The sequence below is a fragment of the Silurus aristotelis genome (genome assembly GCF_946808225.1).
Source record: "Silurus aristotelis genome assembly, chromosome: 12".
Lineage (NCBI taxonomy): Eukaryota > Metazoa > Chordata > Actinopteri > Siluriformes > Siluridae > Silurus > Silurus aristotelis.
In genome coordinates, this window is record NC_139585.1 from 325,001 (window position 1) to 350,802 (window position 25,802).

The window sequence follows — 25,802 nt, forward strand, 5'->3', positions numbered from 1 at the left end:
AGCTACTCGGCATGAGTACAGACACTGCTGCGTTTTTGTGTTTACGGAGACGTGGCTGAGCGACAGAGTTCCGGACGCCGCCATCCAGCTGGACGGGCTAGCCGCGTTTCGTGCCGACAGAAATGCAGCTCTGTGCGGTAAGACTCGCGGCGGCGGTCTGTGTGTTTACATCAACACGGAATGGTGTAAGAACTCTGTGCTTGTTTCTACCTACTGCTCATCGCTGCTGGAGTTTATTGTTGTGAGATGTAGACCTTTTTATTTACCACGGGAATTCACCACCGCTATTGTGCTCGGAGTGTACATACCACCTAGCGCTAATGCTAAGGAAGCGCTCAGTGTGCTCTACGGGACCATTAGCGGACTTCAAAACACACCTTGTTTACACAAACATTCGGGGCGCATACCGGGAAGCCCCGCCCCCACCTCGGGTACTTAGACCACATCTCTGTTATGTTGATCCCAGCATACAGACCACTCAGCAGGCGTTTAAGACCAGCTCAAAAACAAGTGAGAACCTGGCCAGCAGGATCCATGTCTGCTCTTCAGGACTGTTTTGAATGCACTGACTAGGACATGTTCAGGGACATGTTCTAGCGCTCTAAAAACAAGAGACTCTGCCTTCAGAGCAGGGGACAAGACGGCCTTAAAAACAGCAAGGGCCAAACTGTCCTGTGCCATCAGAGAGGCGAAGCGTGCACACACCAAGAGAATCCATGGCCACTTCCAGGACAGCGGAGACACCCGGCGCATGTGGCAGGGCATCCAGGCGATCACGAATTACAAGACCACATCACCTGCTTGTGACCGTGACACCTCCCTTCCAGATGCGCTGAACGACTTCTACGCCCAGTTCGAGGTGCAGAACAACGTGGTGGCGAGAAAGACCATCCCTCCTCCCAGTGACCAGGTGCTCTGTCTAACCACAGCTGAATTGAGGAAAACCCTATGCAGAGTTAACCCACGGAAGTCTGCTGGACCTGACAACATTCCTGGCAGAGTGCTCAGGGAATGTGCAGAACAACTAGCAGATGTCTTCACTGACATCTTTAACATCTCCCTGAGCAGCGCCACTGTTCCTACGTGCCTCAAGACGACGACCATCATTCCTGTGCCGAAGAAGTCTTCTGTCTCCTGCCTCAATGACTATCGTCCCGTTGCACTCACACCCATCATGATGAAGTGCTTCGAGAGGCTCGTCATGAGGCCCATAAAGACCCAGCTCCCACCCGCACTGGACCCCATGCAGTTTGCGTATCGTCCAAACCGCTCCACGGACGATGCCATCTCCACAACCCTCCATCTGGCCCTCACCCATCTGGATAACAAGGACTCTTATGTAAGGATGCTGTTCATAGACTTCAGTTCAGCATTCAACACAATTATTCCTCAGCACCTGATTGAGAAGTTGAGCCTACTGGGCCTGAACACCTCCCTCTGCAACTGGATCCTGGACTTCCTGACTGAGAGACCTCAGTCAGTCAGGATCGGAAACAGCATCTTCAGCACCACCACACTGAGCACTGGAGCCCCTCAGGGCTGTGTGCTCAGTCCACTGCTTGTCACTCTGCTGACTCACGACTGTGCACCAACGCACAGCTTGAATCATATCATTAAGTTTGCTGATGACACGACCGTGGTGGGTCTAATCAGCAAGAACAACGAGTCAGCATACAGAGAGGAGGTGCAACGGTTAACAGCCTGGTGTGAAGCCAACAACCTGTCTCTGAACGTGGACAAAACCAAAGAGATGGTTGTTGACTTCAGGAGAACACAGAGTGACCATTCTCCACTGATCATCGATGGATCTTCAGTGGAGATTGTCAAGAGCACCAAATTCCTTGGTGTTCATCTGGCGGACAACCTCACCTGGTCACTTAACACCAGCTCAATCACGAAGAAAGCCCAGCAGCGTCTCTACTTCCTGAGAAGGCTGGGGAAAGCTCATCTCCCTCCCCCCATCCTGACCATGTTCTACAGAGGGACCATCGAGAGCATCTTAAGCAGCTGCATCACTGCCTGGTTTGGGAACTGCACCGTCTCGGATCGCAAGACCCTACAGAGGATAGTGAGGACAGCCGAGAAGATCATCAGAGTCTCTCTCCCCTCTATCATGGACATTTACACCACACGCTGCATCCACAAAGCACACAGCATTGTGGACGACCCCATACACCCGTCACACACACACTTCACCCTCCTACCATCAGGGAAATGGTTCCGAAGCATTCGGGCCCTTACAACAAGACTGTGCAACAGTTTTTTCCCGCAAGCCATCAGGCTCCTCAACAAACATCTGAACTAAACTCTCTCTCACACACACACACACACACACACTCACACTTACACACAACTGTGTGACTGATCTGTACAACCGGACTCAACACACATACACTTCGCACACCCAGGTTTCAGCACCATTCACACCTTTCATTATCGCAAAATGTTTACATGCCGTTTGTTGCTGATCTTCCGGGACTTGCTCTCTTTGCACAATATTCTGTCCGAATCCTTTGGTCACTGTTCACTTTATTTTGATTGCTGCTATTGAAGAATTGCACAATTCTGTTTACATTTCTCTGTTTACATTTTTCTGCTACTGTGCACCTTATTCTGTCACGACAGGTTTTACTGGCGGAGCTATTGCTGTTTTTATTTGTATATTTTGTGTATTGTGTATTGTCCTGCACTGTCCTGTGTCGTCTTTTGCACTGTTTGCACCAGTTGCACACATGCACTTTATGTAGCAAGGATCTTAGTTCCTGGCCGTGTGTTCTTCTGTTCTGTGACTGTTGTTTACTGTTGTTTTATGTTGTTCTATGTAGCACCTGGGTTCAGGAGGAACGTTGTCTCATTTCACTGTGTACTGCATCAGCTATACATGGTTGAAATGACAATAAAAGCTTCTTGACTTGACACACACACAGTTTTTTCTCTCTCTCTTACACACACACACACACACACACACACACACACACAGTCTTCTCTCTCTCTTACACACACACACACACACACACACACACACACACACACACACACACACACACACACACACAATCTTCTCTCTCTCTTACACACACACACACACACACACACACACACACACACACACAGTCCTCTCTCTCTATTACACACACACACACACACACACACACACACACACACACACACAATCTTCTCTCTCTCTTACACACACACACACACACACACACACACACACACACACACACACACATACACACTCTTCTCTCTCTCTTACACACACACACACACACACACACAGTCTTCTCTCTATCTCTCTCTTACACACACACACACACACACACACACACACACACACACACACACACACACACACATACAGTCTTCTCTCTCTCTTACACACACACACACACACACACACACAGTCTTCTCTCTCTCTCTTACACACACACACACACACACACACACACACACACACACACACACATACAGTCTTCTCTCTCTCTTACACACACACAGTCTTCTCTCTCTCTTACACACACACACACACACACACACACACACACAATCTTCTCTCTCTCTTACACACACACACACACACACACACACACACACACACACACACACACACACACACAGTCTTCTCTCTCTCTTACACACACACAGACATACAGTCTTCTCTCTCTCTCTCTCTTACACACACACACACACACACACACACACACACACACACACACACACACACACACACACAGTCTTCTCTCTCTCTTACACACACACACACACACACAATCTTCTCTCTCTCTTACACACACACACACACACACACACACACACACACACACACACACACAGTCCTCTCTCTCTATTACACACACACACACACACACACAATCTTCTCTCTCTCTTACACACACACACACACACACACACACACACATACACACTCTTCTCTCTCTCTTACACACACACACACACACACACAGTCTTCTCTCTATCTCTCTCTTACACACACACACACACACACACACACACACACACACACACACACACATACAGTCTTCTCTCTCTCTTACACACACACACACACACACACACACACACACACAGTCTTCTCTTTCTCTCTTACACACACACACACACACACACACACACACACACACACACACACACACACACACACACACATACAGTCTTCTCTCTCTCTTACACACACACAGTCTTCTCTCTCTCTTACACACACACACACACACACACACACACACACACACACAATCTTCTCTCTCTCTTACACACACACACACACACACACACACACACACACACACACACACACACACACACACAGTCTTCTCTCTCTCTTACACACACACAGACATACAGTCTTCTCTCTCTCTCTCTCTTACACACACACACACACACACACACACACACACACACACACACACACACACACATACAGTCTTCTCTCTCTCTTACACACACACACACACACACACACTGTCTTCTCTCTCTCTTACACACACACACACACACACACACACACACACACACACACACACACACACACACAGTCTTCTCTCTCGCTTACACACACACACACACACACACACACACACACACAGTCTTCTCTCTCTCTTACACACACACAGACATACAGTCTTCTCTCTCTCTCTCTCTTACACACACCTACACACACACACACATAAAGTCTTCTCTCTCTCTTACACACACACACATACAGTCTTCTCTCTCTCTTACACACACACACACACACACACACACACACACACACACACACACACACACACACACACACACAGTCTTCTCTCTCGCTTACACACACACACACACACACACACAGTCTTCTCTCTCTCTTACACACACACAGTCTTTTCTCTCTATTACACACACACACACACACGCACACACACACACACACACAATCTTCTCTCTCTCTCTTACACACACACACACACACACACACACACACACACACACACACACACAGTCTTCTCTCTCTCTTACACACACACACACACACACACACACACACACACACACACACACACACAGTCTTCTCTCTCGCCTACACACACACACAGTCTTCTTTCTCTCTTACACACACACACACACACACACACACACACACACACACACACACACACACACACAGTCTTCTCTCTCTCTCTCTCTCTCTCTCTCTCTCTCTCTCTCTCTCTCTCTCTTACACACACACACACACACAGTCTTCTCTCTCTCTTACACACACACACACACACACACACACACACACAATCTTCTCTCTCTTACACACACACACACACACACACACACATACAGTCTTCTCTCTCTTACACACACTTACACACACACACACACACACACACACACACAGTCTTCTCTATCACTTACACTTACACTTACACACACACACACACACACACACACACACACACACACACACACACACACACACACACAGTCTTCTCTCTCTCTTACACACACACACACACACACACACACACACACACACACACACACACACACACACACACACACACACACAGAGTCTTCTCTCTCTCTTACACACACACACACACACACACACACACACACACACACACACACACACAGTCTTCTCTCTCTCTTACACACACACACACACACACACACACACACACACACACACACAGTCTTCTCTCTCTCTTACACACACACACACACACACACACACAGACACACACACACACAGTCTTCTCTCTCTCTTACACACACACACACACACACACACACACACAGTCTTCTCTCTCTTACTCTCTTTAGTATCTGTCCATCTGGTTAATTCATACCGCACCTGTTCTACCTCTAAACACAGATTAATTACACACATCCCAATTTTTTTTCTCTCTCTCTCTGTAGGACAGCAGATGCAGCCCTCATCTTTCATCCCACCTGGTGTGGGAGTTCTTTTCTTCTCTCTCACCTCCCTTGAGCTCTCTTTTTTTTCTCTGCATTTCTTTTTTCTTTCTTTAAATACTGATAATTATGCTCTCAGAGGGTGGAGTTAGTTTGCTCTGTAGGAGTGCAGCAGAATTATTATTACCAGAAAGAAAGGATGGAGTGTCTGTCTTTCTCTCTTTTCACCCTGTGTTTTTCTGTTTCTCTCTCTGAAGGAGGGCACATTGTTCCCTGTTCCTACATAATGCACTACTCTGAGTGTTTCAGGACAGGTGGGTGTGTAGATTGAAGTCTAACAGCATAATTATGATCAATCAAACTAACAACAAATAATATTCCTGTTAAAGAGAAAAAGACTGGAAATATCCAAAGCAATCTGAAGAATCCCTCAATGCACTGCAACTGCTTATTAAACTGATTCCTGTATAGAGACCAGATGAATCAGTTGAGTGCTGGATGAATCATTTCTGTTACTCTGGCCCATGGGTGCAGGATTTATTTCTCCATGCAGGGATTCTGATCAGAGTTTGTGTTTGGAGATGTGTTGGACGAATTTGACTCTTGACTCAACATCTTTACTTCATTCTGCTCAAAAATAAAAAATAAAATAAAAAGTGTTAGTTAATTTTTGTGGGAGCCACTGGAGGGCGACTCTGTCCCCTGACTGCATTTCCTGTCTGGAGGTAAAGGTTCCTGCTTAACTTCAGGTGTGTGTTCTCCAGTACAGTAGTGTAGTGATCAGAACTCAGGACAGTAAACTGGGCGTGGCCACCTGGGCTCAGAACAAGCATATAATGGCAAAAATATGAATAGTTTAAATTCTCCAGCCAATGATTCATGGAAGAACAAATCTAGAAGCTTTGGCATGACAAATCATTCTGGTCCACCACATGTGACTCCCTGTACACCAGTAGGATCTTTTAGCCACAGTTCCCAGTCAGTCGCTATAAACTTCAAGAATGCAGGTCCCTTCACACAGCTCACACCATCTCCTTAACATAACCTTAAACCTATTCAACAAAAAAACATTCCCTGTGTCCTCAAGGTTACTCACAGTCTAGAGATACATACCCCTATAGACTTAGTTTTCTAGCATTTAGCAGAATCTTATCAAGAGTCTTCTTTTTCTTCTTTAGGTTTCTCCCATTGGGGGCGCCACAGCAGATCATCCGTCTCTATCCCCCCCCGCCCCCCCCCCCGTCCTCTACATCTGCCTCTTTCAACACAACTACCTGCATCTCCTCCCTCACCACATCCATGTTTATTCAGCTTGCACATTTCTTAAATGCTATAATATTATAACCTTCCACTTCTGCACATTTCCTTTTTAATGCCACAGCCTTAGAACATCTATCTGTAATTCTTTACAATGTCCACACGTCTCTGCACTGTTACAGACATTATATATTTATTCACTGTAAATATGCTACATATTTATCTTCACTATTTGCACTTCTGGTTGATGCCAAACTGCATTTTATTGCTGTGTACCTGTACAATGCAATAAAGATTGATTGATCGATCTTAAGTATCTCAATCGCTACAAATCCTTTTCTCAGCAGAATCTTATTAAAAATTATATTAATATTTATAAAATAAAGCTGTTGAGAGTTAGGGGCCTTACTCCAGGGCCCAACAGTAGCAGCTTAGTGATGCTGGGATTTGTAATCAGGACCTTGAGATGAGAAGTCCAACATCTAAACCACTGAGATATTACTCTCTCTCCCCTTACATCATGTGGTCCCACAGAATAATATAAGAAGTCGTGCATCTACTGCAGAACTCCACGTCATCAACCTCAGAACTTTAACCAAACCCACACCCCTGTGAGGGAATGGGAATAATGTGTGGTGGTCAACAGGTCTTTTCAAAGTGGAGATCATTTTACCAGTGACATCTCAGAGGTAACTAATCATTTGACGCACAATACATTAGTAAACACAAGAGCCATGGATTTCATGAATATTGATCAAGCCTAGTAAAAATATTTGGAGACACCCATACTATCCAGAAGTGTTTATGAAAAAAACGTTTTCTTTCGTTCACATTCTCTATCTGAATGATACACTTCATTGTAAAACAGACATTGAGAAGGTTATTAGCCCACTCTTCTGGGATCCTCCAGCCATCTACTGTGGCTCCAGACTTGTAGAAATTCCAGACTACACTTGGAAACTTGAGTGAATTTGAGTGGTATTCAATTCCACAATTTGCAGAATATTATATTTAGAAGAAAATTTGCTTTAATTCAAACTTATTCCTGATGCTTTCTTTTCTCTTTGTGATTTATCTCCATGAGTAAGATCTAAATAAAATCCCAAAAACTCCACAACTCTGAGATTGTTCACATTCCACACCATCAGCAGGTAAAATAATGCCATTCTCCTTTCAGTAATGCAGTTCATTAATACGAATCTGAAGCTTTTTATTTATATTTACCTTTATGGCACATGGCAGATGCTTTTATCCAGAGCAACTTACTATATTTTTGTCACGGTTTTCCGGGCTCTTGGCAACCACATCCGGTTTAGCCACCCGATATTTAAGGACTCCAAAACTCTTACTCTCTGCCAGATTATCTCCCCGGCTTTGCGAGTCCCTGAAATTATTCTTGCTAACCTGTCTGCTCTGGTTCCTGTTCCCAATCCCTATCTCGGATCCCTGTCCTGCCGTCCCTGAGTTTTGGATCATCTATGATTTTAATTCTACCTCTGTTCTGCTGACTGTATTATTATTTTTTTAAACTCTGCTTGCGTCCTGCATTTGGGTCCATCCTGAGAGTAAAATCTGGCCAAAATAATAGACCCTGCAGATGCACCAAAGCTTTGGACTTGCCCTGCCCTAAACTGGCAAGTCAAAGACACACCCGAGATGATTGATATTTTAAATATTTTCAGGGTAAGTCATGTATATTTGAGTCACACTGAACTGCAGTGTATCACCATCATTCATTACCCTGTGGCCTCTTAGCTTTATAGTTAATGTATTGGTTCATGACTTGCTAAATTTCCTTTTTTTTTTTTTTGCCCAAGATGGCGCCGCTGTGTTTGGCCTGCCACTTGCTCCTCTGATTTTTCATGTTTGTTTTTGCTACCGTCTCATCGTTTATTGTGTATGATCGCATCACGCTGCTGGAATTGCATTTTATAACCAATCGCCTGTTGAATACCCAGTCCTTTAAACCACCACCGCCACTGTTGACATTAATTCCGCCTTTCCTGAGACGCCCTGTCTGTCTGCTACCAGGCAGGAAGCGCCGCAGAAGGCGTGGTCGGAGAGGCGGGTTACATGGCAGGCTGAGGACTCACCTGGATTCTCCGTCTTCGAGGTGTAAAGATCAACCAGGATTTGGCAAAGCTAAAAGATCGCGGGAATGCTACCGATGGCTTCGGCCGGTTGGCTCCAACACTGGCGTTCCATTTCCGTGTCCCTGCCGCGCTGAAACATCCACCCGGGGTTGTGTTCAAGGAAACCTCCGTCAAATTCCTCGTGTGACATCGTCGCCTGCCAACTTTTCCTCGTTCCGCATGGCACTTTGTAACACCAGATCGCTCAATAACAAAACATTTGTCCTCAATGATGTCATCTCCTCTCACAATCTGGATCTGTTTCTCCTCACCGAAACCTGGCTTTCCCCAGGTGACGTCAGTGCCTTTTTCGGAAATTCTCCCCTCTGGTTACCTTTACCTAAACACGCCGTGGCAAACGGGTAGGGGCGGGGGGATAGCCACTATACACAGACAGTCCCTGAAGTACCGCCAGCTGTCCACTAGAGGGTATTCCAGCTTTGAGTTACAAGTATCTGTGCTCACTCTACCCTGTCCGATCTTATGTGCAGTAATTTACCGGCCGCCCAAATCAAACAAGGATTTTTTAATTAAGTTTTCAGAGTTTCTTTCAGAGTTTGTAGCAAAGTTTGACAATGTTCTAATCTGTGGTGACTTTAACATTCATGTTTGTTGCCCCGCTGATAAACCTGCTAATGATTTTAAGGCACTTTTAGACTCATTAGATCTGGCTCAGTCCATCTCCTGTCCCACCCATAGGTTAGGTCACACTCTTGACCTTATTATCTCTCGTGGAGTGATTGTGTCAACTTGCGAGGTCATGGATTTTCCCATCTCTGACCATTCTCTTATACGGTTTGACATTTGTGCTGTTTCACCTGCAAAAACGTCTACTGCCCCTCATCGCCGTCGCATTATTACCTCATCTACAGTCGAGGATTTTATTGCTGCCTTCTCTGTTTCTGATCTCGCCTCTACTACTGAACTGGCATCGCCTCTTTGTCCGGACCGTTTCCTCGCCTCCTTCCATACCACCTGCTCCCAGATTATGGACTCTGTCGCACCCTATAAGGTAAAGTCCACCAATGTTCCTGCGGACCCCTGGCTCAATGATACAACTCGGGCCCTCAGACGCCAGTGTAGGCAGGCTGAGCGAAAATGGAAGAAGGATAGGCTGCAGGTGTCACTCGAGATGTTTAGGGACAGTCTTGCCACCTATCAGAGTGCATTGAAGGAAGCTAAAGGACAGTACCTCTCTGCTCTCATCAACAGCAATAGCCACCACCCTGGAATTTTATTCAGCACTATCAATTCTGTCATAAATCCAGTGTCTGTCGCCTTGAATGACGTTTCTGCAAACACATGCAATGCTTTTAAGCAACATTTTTTGGACAAGGTTTTGTCTGTTAGGCAAACTATTACACAAATCCCTGCTGTTGCCATCTCTACTCATGTAGCGCATTGTGTGCTAGAGAACTTTGATGCAGTTACTTTGGTGGACCTCAAAAAAGCTGTTCATGAGTTGAAGCCAACCACCTGCCCTCTAGACGCTGTTCCTGCCAGGATTTTGAAGGAGGCTGTTGACATCATAAGTCCCATCCTTGTCTCCTTCATAAACAGCTGTTTTAGAATGGGTACTGTTCCCGCTGCTCTCAAACATGCTGTTGTTAGACCGCGACTCTAGAAACCCAATCTTGATCCCTCCGCACTATCCAACTTCCGCCCTATATCTAACCTGTCATTTCTGTCGAAGTTGATGGAGAAGCTTGTTTTCACCCAGCTTTAGTCTCACCTTCAACTGCACGACATTGGTGATACATTCCAGTCTGGCTTTGGGTCGAGACATAACACTGAATCAGCGTTATTGAGGGTCCACAATGACATTCTTGGAGCCCTGGATGGAAAAAACTCTGTGGTTCTGGTGTTACTGGACCTGACCGCTGCATTTGACACCGTGGATCATGCCATCCTCATCTCTCATCTTCAGCATGTTGTTGGTCTGTAGGGTGCGGTGCTTAGTTGGTTTTCATCATACCTCACTAACAGAACTTTCTCAGTTGTGCTAAATGATCATTCTTCATCGGTTGCTCCTCTGTCATCTGGTGTGCCTCAGGGATCTATTCTTGGTCCCATCTTGTTTTCCCTCTATATGCTGCCACTTGGTCAACTCATTTCCAAACACGAAGTTAAATTTCATTTCTATGCTGACGACCTCCAGATTTATCTTCCTGTGATTCTGAGTGATAATTCTGCATTGGACCCTCTTCATAACTGCCTTCAGGATGTTAAACAATGGCTTTCCCAGAACTTCCTTCATCTGAACGAAGCAAAAACTGAATATATCCTGTTTAGCCCGGACTCACCCAGCAGTTCTCTGAGTTTTGGTCCTCTACCATAAGAGGAGTATAAGGTTTTGTTGTTTGTTTTCAAGGCCATCAATGGTCTTGCCCCGGCCTACCTCACCGAATTAATAACAGTTTACCAACCAGCCAGAACTCTCCGTTCCTCTGGACTTACCTCTCTGGTCATTCCTAAATTCCGATATAAAAAGTTTAGTGGTTGGTCATTTTCCGTCCAGGGACCAAAGCTGTGAAACGCACTCCCAGCTCACATCCGATCCATACCTGTGCTGAGTGTTTTTATTTCACAGTTGAAAATGTTTTATTCATACAAGCTTTTAACACGTAGCCCTGCTTCACTGCTATTCTACTTATATTTTGTGTTCTTATATTTTTACATTTTTATATTTCTTATATTTTTATTGATTGTGTTGTTTTTACTGGAAAGTGCCTTGTGCTTCTTTTGGTTGCTGTAAGGCGCTATACAAATTAAGCTTGATTGATTATTTAGTTACTCAGTGTTATACAGTGTGTGTTCAGTGTTAGTGTGTGTATAGTGTTAGTCAGTGTTATACAGTATGTGTACAGTGTTATACAGTGTGTATAACAGTGTTTGTACAGTGTATGTACAGTGTTAGTGTTATACATTGTGTGTACAGTGTGTCTCCAGTGTTAGTGTTATACAGTGTGTGTACTGTGTTAGTGTTATACAGTGTGTGTACAGTGTTAGTGTGTGTACAGTGTCACTCAGTGTTATACAGTGTGTGCACAGTGTGTATAAAAGTGTGTGTACAGTGTTATACAGTGTGTACAGTGTTAGTGTTATAGACTGTGTACAGTGCTATACAGTGTGTGTACCATGTTATACAGTGCGTGTACAGTGTTACTCAGTGTTAGTGTTATACAGTGTGTGTACAATGCTACTCAATGTTAAACAGTGTGTGTACAGTGTGTATAATAGTGTGTGTACAGTGTGTATAATAGTGTGTGTACAGTGTTACTCGGTGTTATACAGTGTGTATAAAAGTGTGATACAGTGTGTGTACAGTGTGTGTAAAGTGTTATACAGTGTGTGTAAAGTGTTGTACAGTGTGTGTACAGTGTGTATAACAGTGTGTGTACAGTGTTAGTGTTGTACAGTGTGTATAACAGTGTACATACAGTGTGTGTACGGTGTGTGTACAGTGTTACTCAGTGTTATACAGTGTGTGTACAATGTATTACATTTACAGTTGTGGCATTTTGCAGACGTCGTGTCCAGAGCGATGTACAAAGGTGCTTTGAGTCTCCATCAATGAATAAATCTACACTGGTAAACTGTATAAGAATCAGCCTACAATTCTGAGAGTCTTTTTTTTCAACAAAGCAAACTTATTAAAGTATTATTTGAAGTGTTTCAGGTAGAGGAAGATCTTCACTCATCGCTTGAAGATAGCCAGGTACAGATAGTGTTGTACAGTTTGTGTGTGTTATGATGTATGTTACAGTGTATAGTGTTACAAAGTACAATGCCATAAAATTAAGGGATGACTGAGAGATGATGGAAAAGAAAAAACTCAGTGTGCAGTCAAGTGTGACTGGGACGTATCAGCGATGCAGAAAAAGCTGAAAAAGGAAGTGGAATTCATATTGATTTGTTCTTTTTAAATTAGGAATCAAGTGTAAAAGGACTTGACTCCAGTTTATGGTTTGTTACGTATACGCTTCTGTCTCTGTATTATTGCATATTATTTTGATCTGCAGATGATTGTGGATCTAACATCTCCTGTTTGTTCCAGTGTGGTGAAACTGATCTGTCCACATTCTGTTCCCTAACAGATGTATTTGGTTACAGTAGTTGTTCTGCGAGTAAAATAAGTGTTGTGTGATCTGAATGACTAATATAAATTCAGCATCAGAGAAAGTAAAATATTTAATTATAGGCTTTGACTCCAGATACAAGCAAAAGTTCAATAAAACAAACACTGTGACAGTGAGGCAGCTTTCTTACCTGAATCACAGCAACCCAGAGGAACAGAAGCATGAAAAAAAGCAGAGAAAACAGGCCATAATTAGAAAAGAGAAAAAAAAACAATTAATCAAAAAAGCACCTTTTTACTTTCAACTGAACCTGCACCTGTTCCAGCACCTGCACATGTACACTCGCAATCAGAAATATTAAACCCCCTCACCTCAATAGACAATACAGTAATGTTGATGAAAGATAATGAAAATAAATAAAAAAAGAAAAAACGTGAAATAACAAAAAATATTTATTGCTACATATTTGAGTTATTTTGACAACAGAAGTTGACTTAACTTTGAAGTTCAAATGAAAATTGTGAGTCTTGTAACACATGAGCATGTGCAGTATTATTCAACCCCCAGCTTCAGTACCTTGTGGAGCGCCCTTTAGTTTTTATAACTTCTAACAAGCATTTTCGATAAGTGCTGACAAGCTTCTTCCACCTCTCGATTGAAATCTTTGCCTATTCTTCACGTGCAAAAGCCTCTAACTCAGTGATCTTTGATGGCTTCCGTGCTGCAACTGCCTTCTTCAAATCCCACCAAAGATTTTAAATTGGATTTAAATCTGGTGACTGAGAAGGTCACTCCAGGACACTCCAGCATCTTTTCCCCAACCAAGCTTTGGTTGATTTGGAGGTGTGCTTGGGATTATTGTCTTGCTGGAAGGTCCAATGATCACCAAGGTTTAATTTGTCAACAGAAGGCAAAACATTCTTCTTCAAAATGACCTGGTATTTCTGGGAATCCATGATGCCAGGTACACAATCAAGATTAAGAGTTCCTGCCACAGAAAAACAGCCCCACATCATTATTGACCCACCTCCGTGCTTGACCGTGGGGAATGATATTCTTCTGGTCATAAGACTGACCTTTTGCACGCCAGACATACCGCTGGTCCATATGTCCAAAAAGTTCCAGTTTGGTTTTATCAGTCCATACAACTGTCTCCCAGAACGCTGTAGTTTTATCCAAATTCCTCCTGGCATATTCTAGTCGACTCCTGATGTTCCTTGAGGTCAAGAGTGGAGTGCGTCTTGGGGTCCGGTCATGAAGTCCTTGATTATTCAGTGCACGTCTTATAGTTGCCACTAAGGCACTTGTACCAGCCTTCATCATGTCATCCTGTAGCTGTCTTGCAGTCACACAAGGGTTTTTCATTTTGCATTATAAACCTCCTTATAATGCTCCCAAAGGTGTCTCTTGGAATGTTAAATCTTTTGGAAATCTTCTTATACCCAAGGCCCTTCAGGTTTGATGAAATAATCTCTTCTCTCAGCTTTTGTGGAAGCTCCTTTGTCTTTCCCATGATTGCAACTCACCTTGAACACCTTCCTGGTCGGGGTTTATATATGCATCACAGCTAAAGCAAATGAAGGATCGTTATAGAGTTCCCAAAGGCTTAATGATGTTTCAGCTCCACTTCAGGCCATAAAAACTGTCCGAAAGCTTTAAAAACAACAATATTATACAGGGGTTGAATAATTGTGACATGGCGATCTTAACAAAATATACTGTTACACACAAATACTACATCATACATTTTCTGTGTTTATTTTATGTATCACTAAACTCATTAAGGAGCCATCCAAAGCAGAATCCTGCACTTTGAAAAGATTTTTATTTATAAATCCTTCGAACTCTTTAGGGGTTGAATATTTCTGATTGCAAGTGTACTTGCACCTGTTCCAGCACCTGCACCTGTACATGTTCCTGGACCTGAACCTGTTTCTGCATCTGTTTCTTCACCTGTTCCTGTACCTGCAGCTGTTCCTAAACCTAAACAATGAAGGGATTCAGCTCATTCCACATGACTGCAAGTGTAAAAACATCACCTGAACAGGAAGTGTTAATGATTTGTTAATATTATTGCATAAAGAAATCAAAAACATTATTAAAAAATATTCAGGAGGTTGACATAGGGAAATGTAACACACACTGACATGGTGACTGAACACACACCGTGTGAACAGTCTGAGTTACATTTTAACACCAAACAACACCTGAGGAATTGCACCAGCTTATGAATAAACCTGATTACATTGTGCTCATGTTTTAATGTTTCTAATGATTTCAATTCAATTCAATTGATTTTTATTTGTTTAGCGCTTTTTGCAATGAACATTGCCCCAGAACAGCCCCACAAAGACAATGTGGCGATAACAATGAATAAGATGCTCTCCACAAGTGCAAGCCTGTCCCCGACGAACATTTCCTCCTTTCCAGAACACTCCTGCACTTCATTTATACCTGCTACAATTCCAATTCCAAAATGTTGGGACTGTTTTGCAAAATCTTAAAAAAATCATATTTTATTCACAATTAAAAACATATAAAATATTTAATCCCTTAGCCTTAACCATCACGCCCATGTGGCCAATACCCCAGTGTTCTCAGGTGTTGATGTTTAATAGATTAAATAAAAAGGAACAAGTGTAACCATGACTAACTATACATCATTCTAAACGTCTAAGCCTCAATCAATTTTAGATCACGGTTGTTCAATTACAAAAACATAAAACTCCACTTGCTGGTAAAAAAAAAAAATATGGCTGGTAGAATATAGTGTAACAAAACAAATGAGACCACACACACACACACAAAAAAAAAAAAAAAAAAAAAACACAGTAAAGGAGGTAGTATCTTGGGCCTGAGCATCCACTCCCTCCTCAGGTGTGATGGTGACGTTTGTTCTGCATCACCTATTATTTTAAACATTTTCTTTCCAGCCAGTAGCATTATTGAAACAAAATGATTGAACATTATTTTTATTTCGAATATACATAAATACATGAAATCAGTCCTGGAGCAATCCAGAAAAGTACTGGGCTGAAAGCCACATGTCTCATGAGTTTATATTTTAAATTGAATGAAGATTTTCATAACAAATTAGATTCAACTCAGCATTCAACTGATAACACAAGCCAGTCTCTATACAGGCAGGTCCGTAACAAAGTCGATGCCCAGGTGGGACCAGGGCCGTTCGGGGATCGACAGCGGGACCAGCTTACCCACAGGTAGGTGGCGCAGGTCGGGCAGCCCTGGACATAACGTGCCACGTCCCTGTGCATGTTGAGCCACCAGAACCGGGCTTGGAGGAGAAGGAGGGTTCCCTGGTGCCCCGGATGGCCGGTACCGGGAGTATCGTGGACAGAGTTCAACAAGGCAGGGCGGCAGGCCGTGGGGATGAACGTCCTGCCTTCCGGGCACCCTGGGGGTGCGGGCTCCTGACTTGCGGCCGAGCGGATTTCCTCTTCGAGGTTCCACACAATGGGGCAGACGAACAGCTCGGGAGGAATCATGGGTTCTGGTTCGACAGGTTCATCTGGACCGTAGATGTGGGAGAGATCGGCCTTGCCGTTCTTAGACCCCGGTCGGTAGGTGAGAACAGGGCCCATCGGGCTTGTCAGGGGTTCCTCTCTGGGGTATTGCAGATTCTTCCACAAACGGATGTCTTGCCCCATCCAGCCAGTGCCTCCATTAAACGAGTGCCAGCTTGATGGCGAGGAGCTCCCGGTTCCCAATGTCATAGTTCTGTTCGGTGGGGAACAGTTTCTTCGAGAATTAGGTGCAGGAGTAAAGTCGAGCGGGGCTCCTGGAGTACTGGGAGAGGGTAGCCCCGACCCAGGTGGATGATGTGTCCACCTCCACGCAAAAGGGACGTTCAGGGTTCAGGTGATTGAGGAGTGGAGCTGCGCAGAACCAATCCCGGAGCTCCTGGAATGCCTCTTCGGCTTCGGATGTCCAGGGCAGTTCTTTGGGTTTGCCCCTGAGGAGGGAGGTGAGCGGGGCTGTGACCTGACTAAAACCCCGTATGAAGCACAAGTTCGTGAACCCCAGGAACCTCTGCAACTCCTTCACGGAGCTGGGGGGTGGCCATTTTTACACCGCCTGCACTTTCCTTTGGTCCATTTGGATTCCCTTGGTGCTGATCACATAGCCAAGGAACTGGACCCGGGTTTGGTGAAACTCGCACTTAGGGAGATTCAGGTATAGCTGGTGCTTTCGCAGGAGCTTTAGCACTTGGGTCACGTGGTCATGATGTTCCTGAGGCGTCCAGGAGTAGACCAGAATGTCGTTGATGTAGACGATTACGGATCGGTGTAGGAGTGGCCGGAACACCTCATTCATGAAGCCCTGGAACACGGCCGGTGAAATTGAAAGGCCATATGGCATGACCCGGTACTCGTAGTGGCCAGCGGGAGTGATGAAGGTGGTATTCCACTCGTCTCCTTTTCGAATCCGCACGAGGTTGTAGGCACTCCTGAGGTCTAGCTTCGTGAAGTAACGTGCCTCACGGAGGTCCTCTAGCGCGGCAGGGATGAGCGGGAGTGGATAAGGGAGAGGAGTGATGAGGGTATTGAGACTTCAGTAGTCGATACAAGGAGAAAGTAGTCGGAGGAGAAAGCGGTAGAGGAGGACGGGGTGATGAAACCCTGGTCAAGGGCCTGCTGGATGTACCGTTCCATGGATGCGCGTTCAGGAACGGACAGGGGATAGATCCGGCCCTTCGGGAGTTTAGCTCCAGGAGCCAGATTGATGGCAAAATCCCAGGGTCGGTGAGAAGGTAGTCGGGTTGCAGCTTCCTCGCTGAACACATCCGCGAATGCATAGTATTCAGGTGGGATCTCCGCCTGAGAGGGTGTAGGGGAGTTTTCGACTCGTGTGGCGGCCATGGTCACCCTTTTGTTGAGTGGAGTGGGAAGGCCGTGGAGACAGTGTTCGTGGCACCATTCAGGGGCTCCATTCAAGGACGTCACAATGGCTCCAGGAACACCGAGGTGAGTGTTTAATCAGCCATGGCTGCCCCAGGATGATATTTACTGTAGAGTGATTCAGGAGTTCATTCGCGTTGTTTAGCGATCCCGTTGCCGTGCAGAAAACCTCCATCGCGTACGTTGTGAACGCTGCAAAGGAGGCGAGAGCTACACTATTTGCGCTCCACAGAGCGCAGGCCCACGCGAGAGCTCTTCCGGATAACAGCGAGATTAGAAATGCGATTTTCACGTGGTCGGAGACGAAGCGGTGTGGCTGCATGCCGATGTATAGCTCTACCTGGAGCAGGAAGCCACAGCATTCAGCCGCATCCCCAGAGAAGGAGCTCGGGAGAGCCATCGGATTGTTGGAAGGTAGAGGAGGGTTAGGGTCCTTCTGTTTGGCAGGTCAGTTCTTCCATCACGGTTGCAGAGTGACTGAAGCAAAAACCCAGGGTTAGTGAAGAAACAGGTTCTAATGAAGTAGCGATGCAACTGGTAAATAAACAGAAATGCCGAACAAAAAGCAAATGATTCTTCGGGGAGGAAGAACGGAGCAGTCTCTGGAGGGATAGAGATCGCGGAGGTATCCACAGGAAAGTAGATAGTCGTTTTGCGAGGTCAATGTGTTCATCTATGTGAGATTGACGGTGAATGAAAGAAAGTGAGGGGTTTATATGTAGGGCTGCGGTTAACGAGCCGCAGTTGCCGATACTTAGTATGATGGGGACAGACTACGTGTGTGTGTGTGTGTGTGTGTGTGTGTGTGGAGCTGTATATATATATCTTTATATATCTTTATATAATCTTATTTTTATATAGTTTTTATACTTTATTTATCTGCCATCTTTTTCTTTGTTTTATTTTTATTTTTTTTCACCCGTTTTTATTCCCTCATGCCGGACCATCATTAAAAGCATTTCACTGCATGTCATACCCTGTATGTATGTGTATGTGACAAATAAAAATTTGATTTGATTTCTTTGTCTACCGCATCCGGACTCTTGTGCAACAAGGCAATGCAAGTAACCATTTTACCAACCAGTTTAAATATGTGTTTAAATTTAATCCCCTTAATTTTAAGGTGAATTTGAATTCCTTGATGATTCTCGTTTAGGTTGTGGTTAATTTGGAAGATTAAGCTTGCCATTCCTTTCCTTTCTTTCTCTCTTTTCTTCTTTTCCCTTCTCTTCTTCCTTTTTCCTAATTTTAACTTTTTGTTTATTTTTATTATTTTATTTATTTTTGTATGTTTGTGTAGTTAGTTCTATGTTTTGTTTTGTCTCATTCATTAAACACTGTATTTGTTATAAGTGTCTCTGAGTGCCGCTCACATTTTAAAGTTCCTGCAATATTCGATCTGAACTACATGCTCTGTTAATTGTACGGTATAAAGTAAAGGGCGGTCGATTTTTAAAAGATAAGTTGCTCTAAAATAACTCCCAGGTCTTTTACCGTTGAACTAGTGGTTACAGAACATCCTTCTAAATGCAGGCTGAGATGCTGGAGCTTCTGTATACTGGTTTTTGGGCCGATGAGCAAAATCTCAGTCTTATCAGAATTTAATAATAGAAAGTTATGGGTCATCCAATCTCTTATTTCCTTAACACACTCAGTTATCCGAGCTAATTGAGCTGTATCGCCTGGTTTTAATATATAGCTGAGTATCATCAGCATAACAATGGAAGCTAATTCCATGCCTTCTAATAATATTTCCTAAGGGAAGCATGTATATTGTAAAAGGCAGAAGTCCTAGAACTGAACCTTGTGGCCCCCCATAATTTACTTGCATTAACCTGGATAGCTCTCCATTTAAATCTACTAAATGGTAACGATCGGACAGGTAGGATTTAAACCAGCTTAATGCCTGTCCCTGAATGCTGATGAAATTCTAAGTAGACACAATCTTTTCTAAAATCTTAGACATAAATGGGAGATTTGAAATTGGTCTGTAATTCGATAGCGTGTTTTGATTCAGATTAGGTTTTTTAATGAGGGGCTTAATAACTGCTAACTTGAGGGATTTAGGGACGTGACTTAATAAAAGTGAAAAGTTAATAATATTGAGAAGAGGCTCACCAGCTGTATATAACACTTCCTTCAATAGATGAGTTGGAATTGGATCTAACTGACGTTGTTGATTTAGCTTTCATAATAGCATCATACAGCTCTTCCTGTCCTGTACATGTAAAACAGTGGAGTTGTGGAGTTGAAGGTAACACTGTCTCAGGAGATGGTCTCAGAGGTTGAACTGCCACAATTGTTTTTCTAATGTTATCTATTTTTTCAGTGAAGAAATTCATAAAGTCTTCACTACTAAACTGTGATGGAACACAATTTTCAGATCCCTGATTTGTAGTTAGTTTAGCTACAGTACTGAAAAGGAACCTGGGATTGTTTTTGTTATTTTCTATGAGTTTGCTCAGGTGTTTAGCTCTAGCAGCTTTTAGCGCCTGTCTGTAGCTAAGCATACTGTCTTTATACGCAATTCTAAATACCTCCAATTTAGTTTTCCTCCATTTTCTCTCCAGATTACGTGTTGTTCTCTTTAGGGCATGCGTATGACTATTATACCAAGGTGCAGGTGCTTGTTCTCGAACCTTTTTTAACCGGATGGGGGCAACGGTGTCTAAAGTGCTAGTGAGGATAAGGTCTATGTTGTTAGTTATTTCATCAAGATTATTATCAGTTATGGGTTTAATGTGAAATTGAGATAAATCAGGCAGGTTATTTATGAATCTGTCCTTAGTGGTTGGAATAATAGTCCTACCAAGTCGATACCGTGGTGAAACACGGCTAATCTGCTCTACCGGTAGTGTGTACAGTATGAGATAATGGTCTGTGATGTCATCACTCTGAGGTAAAATATCTATATCAGTGACGTCTGCTCCGTGGAATATTATTAAGTCTAGTGTGTGGTTAAAACGATGAGTTGGTCTGGTGACGTTTTGTTTAATCCCAAAAGAGTTTAGTAAGTCCAAAAGAATAAACATCTAAATTACAACACTATTGTTTGTTTGGAGCAGAAATGCTGTACAGCATGTTGTTCACTGGACCCTTATCTTTCCTAATAAACCGGGATTAGCAGCAGTGGATGTGTGTGTGACTTGTTATTACAATAATAATGTAAGTAGTGCAGTTTTTTATGCATGTTGTTGTTGTGTACTGGTTACACACATTTAGCAAATACATTCGTTATACGTTTTCTATTTAAAAACAGAGATCTGAAATCACTGCTTGAGGCTCAGAGCTTAAGAATGATGTATAGTGAGTCATGTTACTGTTCTCCCTTTTTATTTCATCTATTGCTAAACATTAACACCTGAGAACACTGGGATATCATCACGCGGGCGCGACGCTGAAGGCTAGGAGGTGTTTTTTAGTGCTGAAGGTATAAAAGAGTTTATAGGAACCATCAAATGGCAAAAGAATGTATCAGTTGAACTCCAGCGTTTGGAGGCACCAGGAAATCGAGGGCATATTGAAGCTCTAAAAAGTAAAGAAACCAAAATGAACGACCTGCTGGACACTACAGAACTGGTCATGCTGAATGATCTGCTATATTGATTATATATATTTTGATGATATATATATATCTATTTATTTTTTTAATGTTTTGACAGCAGCTTGCAGTCAGTGCACTGTTGGTCGAATTAAACATGCTCCTGAGGTTCCAGTGATCACTGTCCCTGCTCCTCTTCCCTCCTCGGATCGTCCCACTTCGTCCTGGTCTGCCTCTGGATGATGGCACTACACTGACTCAGGACTACAGTTTGCTCTGATCTCCATCACTGCACCTCAACATTGTTTATCTGTAATAAATAGACATTCGGTGGAACCCAGATGAGGATGAGGTTCCCTCTTGAGTCTGGTTCCTCTCAAGGTTTCTTCCTTCTGCATCTCAGGGAGTTTTTCCTTCATCACAGTCATTTTGCAATTTGATGTTGAGGAACATTATTCTGAAACAGTTCCAGAGTTTGTAGTCAATTAATCTCATTAGATACAGGACTCTGTAAATGTCCAAAAAAACAGCTTTACAAATTAAATACATTTAAGTGGTTTACACGAGTAGTTACTTCCTGTTAGATTTCCACTTTCCTCTCTAAGAGTATCTGTGTTGAATTATAACTCAGTGAATTGGCAGCACCACTTTTGTTTTTGTTTGTTTATTTATTTGTTTGTGTGCCAGCGGGGTGCAAGTGGAGGGTGGAGCCGGACGGAACGAGTGGTAAGAAACACCTGCAGCTGATGAGAGTAATCAGTGCGCTCTTTTTCAGCCCGGCGACACCAATAAAGAGGAGACAGACGCCAACCTCGGAGAGAGAGAGCCACCAAGCAGAGAGACAAGAGGAAGGGTCAGCGAACGGGGACTAAGCACGAGCGGGTGCCGGTGGAAGGACGTGTCGGCCGGTGAGTGATCTCGAACGATCTCGGACATGAGAAAAGGTATGCTGATTTGCTAGGAAACTCGGGCGGGCACTAAGAGAGAAAGCGAAGGAAGGAAGCGTGCCAATCCGGGAGGGACTGCCAGCAAACGTCGGGAAGGAAAGGTAATTCGAGACTGAGAGACTCGGCTGCTGGCTTTGGGTATTTACAGCTGCATCTCCATCTGTTCTCTGAGGGACCCTGATGGACTGTGGTAAACTTTGATGGATTCTGATAGACTTTCATAGCACTGGTTATGCACTTAACTCTTTCAAACTGCAGTTATCAAGCCCCTAATTAAGAAACCTGACCTTCACCCTGTCAGTTGTCCAACCAATATCAAACCTCCTCTTTATCTCCAAGATTCTAGAAAAGGTTGTAGCACAGCAGTTCTGCTCACATCTACTGAGGAACAACATTTATGAAATGTATCAGTCAGGATTTCAACCTCATCATAGCACAGAGACGGCGCTAGTTAAGGTGGTAAATGACTGTTATTGGCCTCTGATCAGGGTTTTGTCTCCAGAGGATTCAGTCTATCAGAGTCCAATGTAATTAATAACAACAACAGTCTTCTACAATGTGCTTAGGACCACAGTTTGCATGAATGGTTCTGCAATGTTCACTTCAACAATGATGGAACCATGATGAATAGACATTCGGTGTGGAGGATGAGGTTCCATTTTGAGTCTGGTTACTCTTAAGGTTATTTCCTCATAACATATCATAGAGTTTTTCCTTCACCACTGGATCACTCATTAGGGACAAACTTCTACATTCCAACTTCATCACCTCTTCATCTCTGTACAGCTGCTGTGGGACAGTGTCCACTGTTAAAAGCAAAATGTAAATGAATTGATGGACTGTTTTTGTGAACGCATGACAATGTTTTTTCTGTTTATTTTGTCAAAATTAACTCCTCTTGTCCATGACTTCAGTCTCCTGCATAAACCAACACATTAATGTGTGTGTGTGTGTGTGTGTGTGTGTGTGTGTGTGTGTGTGTGCTTCAGTAACAGATCTGCAGTGATTAAAAAAGAATGAATATTTAATGAATTATTAATGTTGCAGCTGGACTTCTGCTACAGTAATTAACACCTCAGGACAAATACCACAAACACACACACACACACACACACACACACACAGAGTAGATGTTAGAGTTTTTCCACTGTAATGACTGGAATGTGGAAGCATCTGTATAATTGAACCCTTTTAGCTCTTTTTTTCAGTATTGGTTTATTCAGTATTGCTGTTCTGTTTCAGGACATTATTCACTACACAGTGTAAGGAACAGGGCATTTGGTATAGGGTGTAGTATATAAAGTGTACGGTATAGAGTGTTGGGTGTAAGGTATAGAGTGTAGGGTATAGAGTGTTGGGTGTAAGTTATAGAGTGTAGGTTATAGAGTGTATGGTATAAAGTGTTGGATGTAAGGTATAGAGTATAGAGTGTTGGGTGTAGCGTATAGAGGGTAGGGTATAGAATGTTGGGTGTAAGGTATAGAGTCGGGGTATAGAGAGTAAGGTATAGAGTGTAGGGTATAAAGCGTTGGGTTTAAGGTATATAGTGTAGGGTATAGAGTGTTGGCTGTGAGGTATAGAGTGTAAGGTATATATTGTAGGGTGTGGAGTGTTGGGTATAGGATGTTGGGTGTAAGTTATAGAGTGTAAAGTATAGGGTGGTCGGTGTAAGGTATAGAGTGTAGGTTATAGAGTGTTAGGTATAAGGTATAGAGTGTAGGGTATGGGTGTAAGGTATAAAATGTAGGATACAGAGTGTAGTTTATAGTGTTGGGTGTAAGGTATAAAGTGGTGGGTATAGAGTGTAAGGTATACATTGTTGGATGTAAGGTATAGAGTGTCGGGTATAGGAAGTTGCGTGTAAATTATAGTGTATAGGGTTTTAAGGTGTTCGATGTAAGGTATAGAGTGTAGGATATAGAGTGTTGGGTGTAAAGTATAGAGTGTTCGGTATAGGGTGTAAGGTATAGAGTGTAGGGTATAAACTGTTTGGTGTAAGGTATAGAGTGTAGGGAATAGAGTGTTGGGTGTAACGTATAGAGTGTAAGGTATACGGTGTTGGGTGTAACGTATAGAGTGTAGGGTATAGGGTATTGGGTGTAAGTTATAGAGTGTAGTTTACAGTGTTGGGTTTAAGGTATAGAGTGTCGGGTGTAAGGTATAGAGTGTATGGTTTAGAGTGTTGGGTGTAGGGTATAGCGTGTCAGGTATAAGGTATAGAGTGTATGGTATAGGATGTCGTGTGTAAGATATAGAGTGTAGGGTATATAGTGTAGAGTATAGTGTGTAGGGTACAGAGTGTTGGGTGTAAGGTATTAAGTGTATTAAGTGTATGGTATAGAGTGTTGGGTATAAGGTTTAGTGTGTATGGTAAAGAGTGTATGGTATAGAGTGTTGGGTGTAAGGTATAGAGTGCAGGGTAAAGAGTGTAGGGTGTAAGGTATAGAGTGTAGGGTATAGAGTGTTGGGTGTAAAGTATAGAGTGTTGGGTATTGGGTGTAAGGTATAGAGTGTAGGGTATAAACTGTTGGGTGCAAGGTATAGAGTGTAGATTATAGAGTGTTGGGTATAACGTGTAGGGTATAGAGTGTAGGGTGTAGAGTGTTAGGGCATAGAGTGTAGGGTGTAAGGTATAGAGTATAGAGTATAGGTTGTTGGGTATAACGTGTAGGGTATAGAGTGTAGGGTGTAGAGTGTTAGGGCATAGAGTGTAGGGTGTAAGGTATAGAGTGTAGAGTATAGGGTGTTGGGTATAGAGTGTAGGGTATAGAGTGCTCCAAAAATAATGTGGGCTTCATTAATAATTGGAGCATTTTTGAGGGCAAGGCTGGCCTGTTAGGGCGGGACGGTGTCTATCCCACTCGGGAAGGTGCTGCTCTCATTTCTTGTAGTATAGGTCATAGTCTCAGAACAGCAATAGTTAACAAGTGACTGTCTAGAGCCAAGGCCAGGAAGCAGACAGACAGGCTAAACCAACCGTCTGCTAGCTGCACAGAGTCGTCACTCAGGATCCACCAAATTGAGAC

At 43.4% G+C, this 25,802-nt stretch overlaps 1 protein-coding gene across 2 annotated transcripts in view; it reads right to left on the reverse strand.

Annotated features, from left to right (window-relative positions):
- The window catches only part of LOC310734939 (protein sidekick-2-like), a 289,396-nt gene that overhangs the window by 203,272 nt on the left and 60,322 nt on the right, over nucleotides 1-25,802 (reverse strand). For both annotated transcript variants that reach the window (XM_083557417.1, XM_083557418.1), the window contains exon 2: nucleotides 13,560-13,572. In XM_083557417.1, the coding sequence (XP_083413543.1) occupies nucleotides 13,560-13,572 (13 nt within the window). The remainder of the gene's footprint in view (nucleotides 1-13,559; nucleotides 13,573-25,802) is intronic.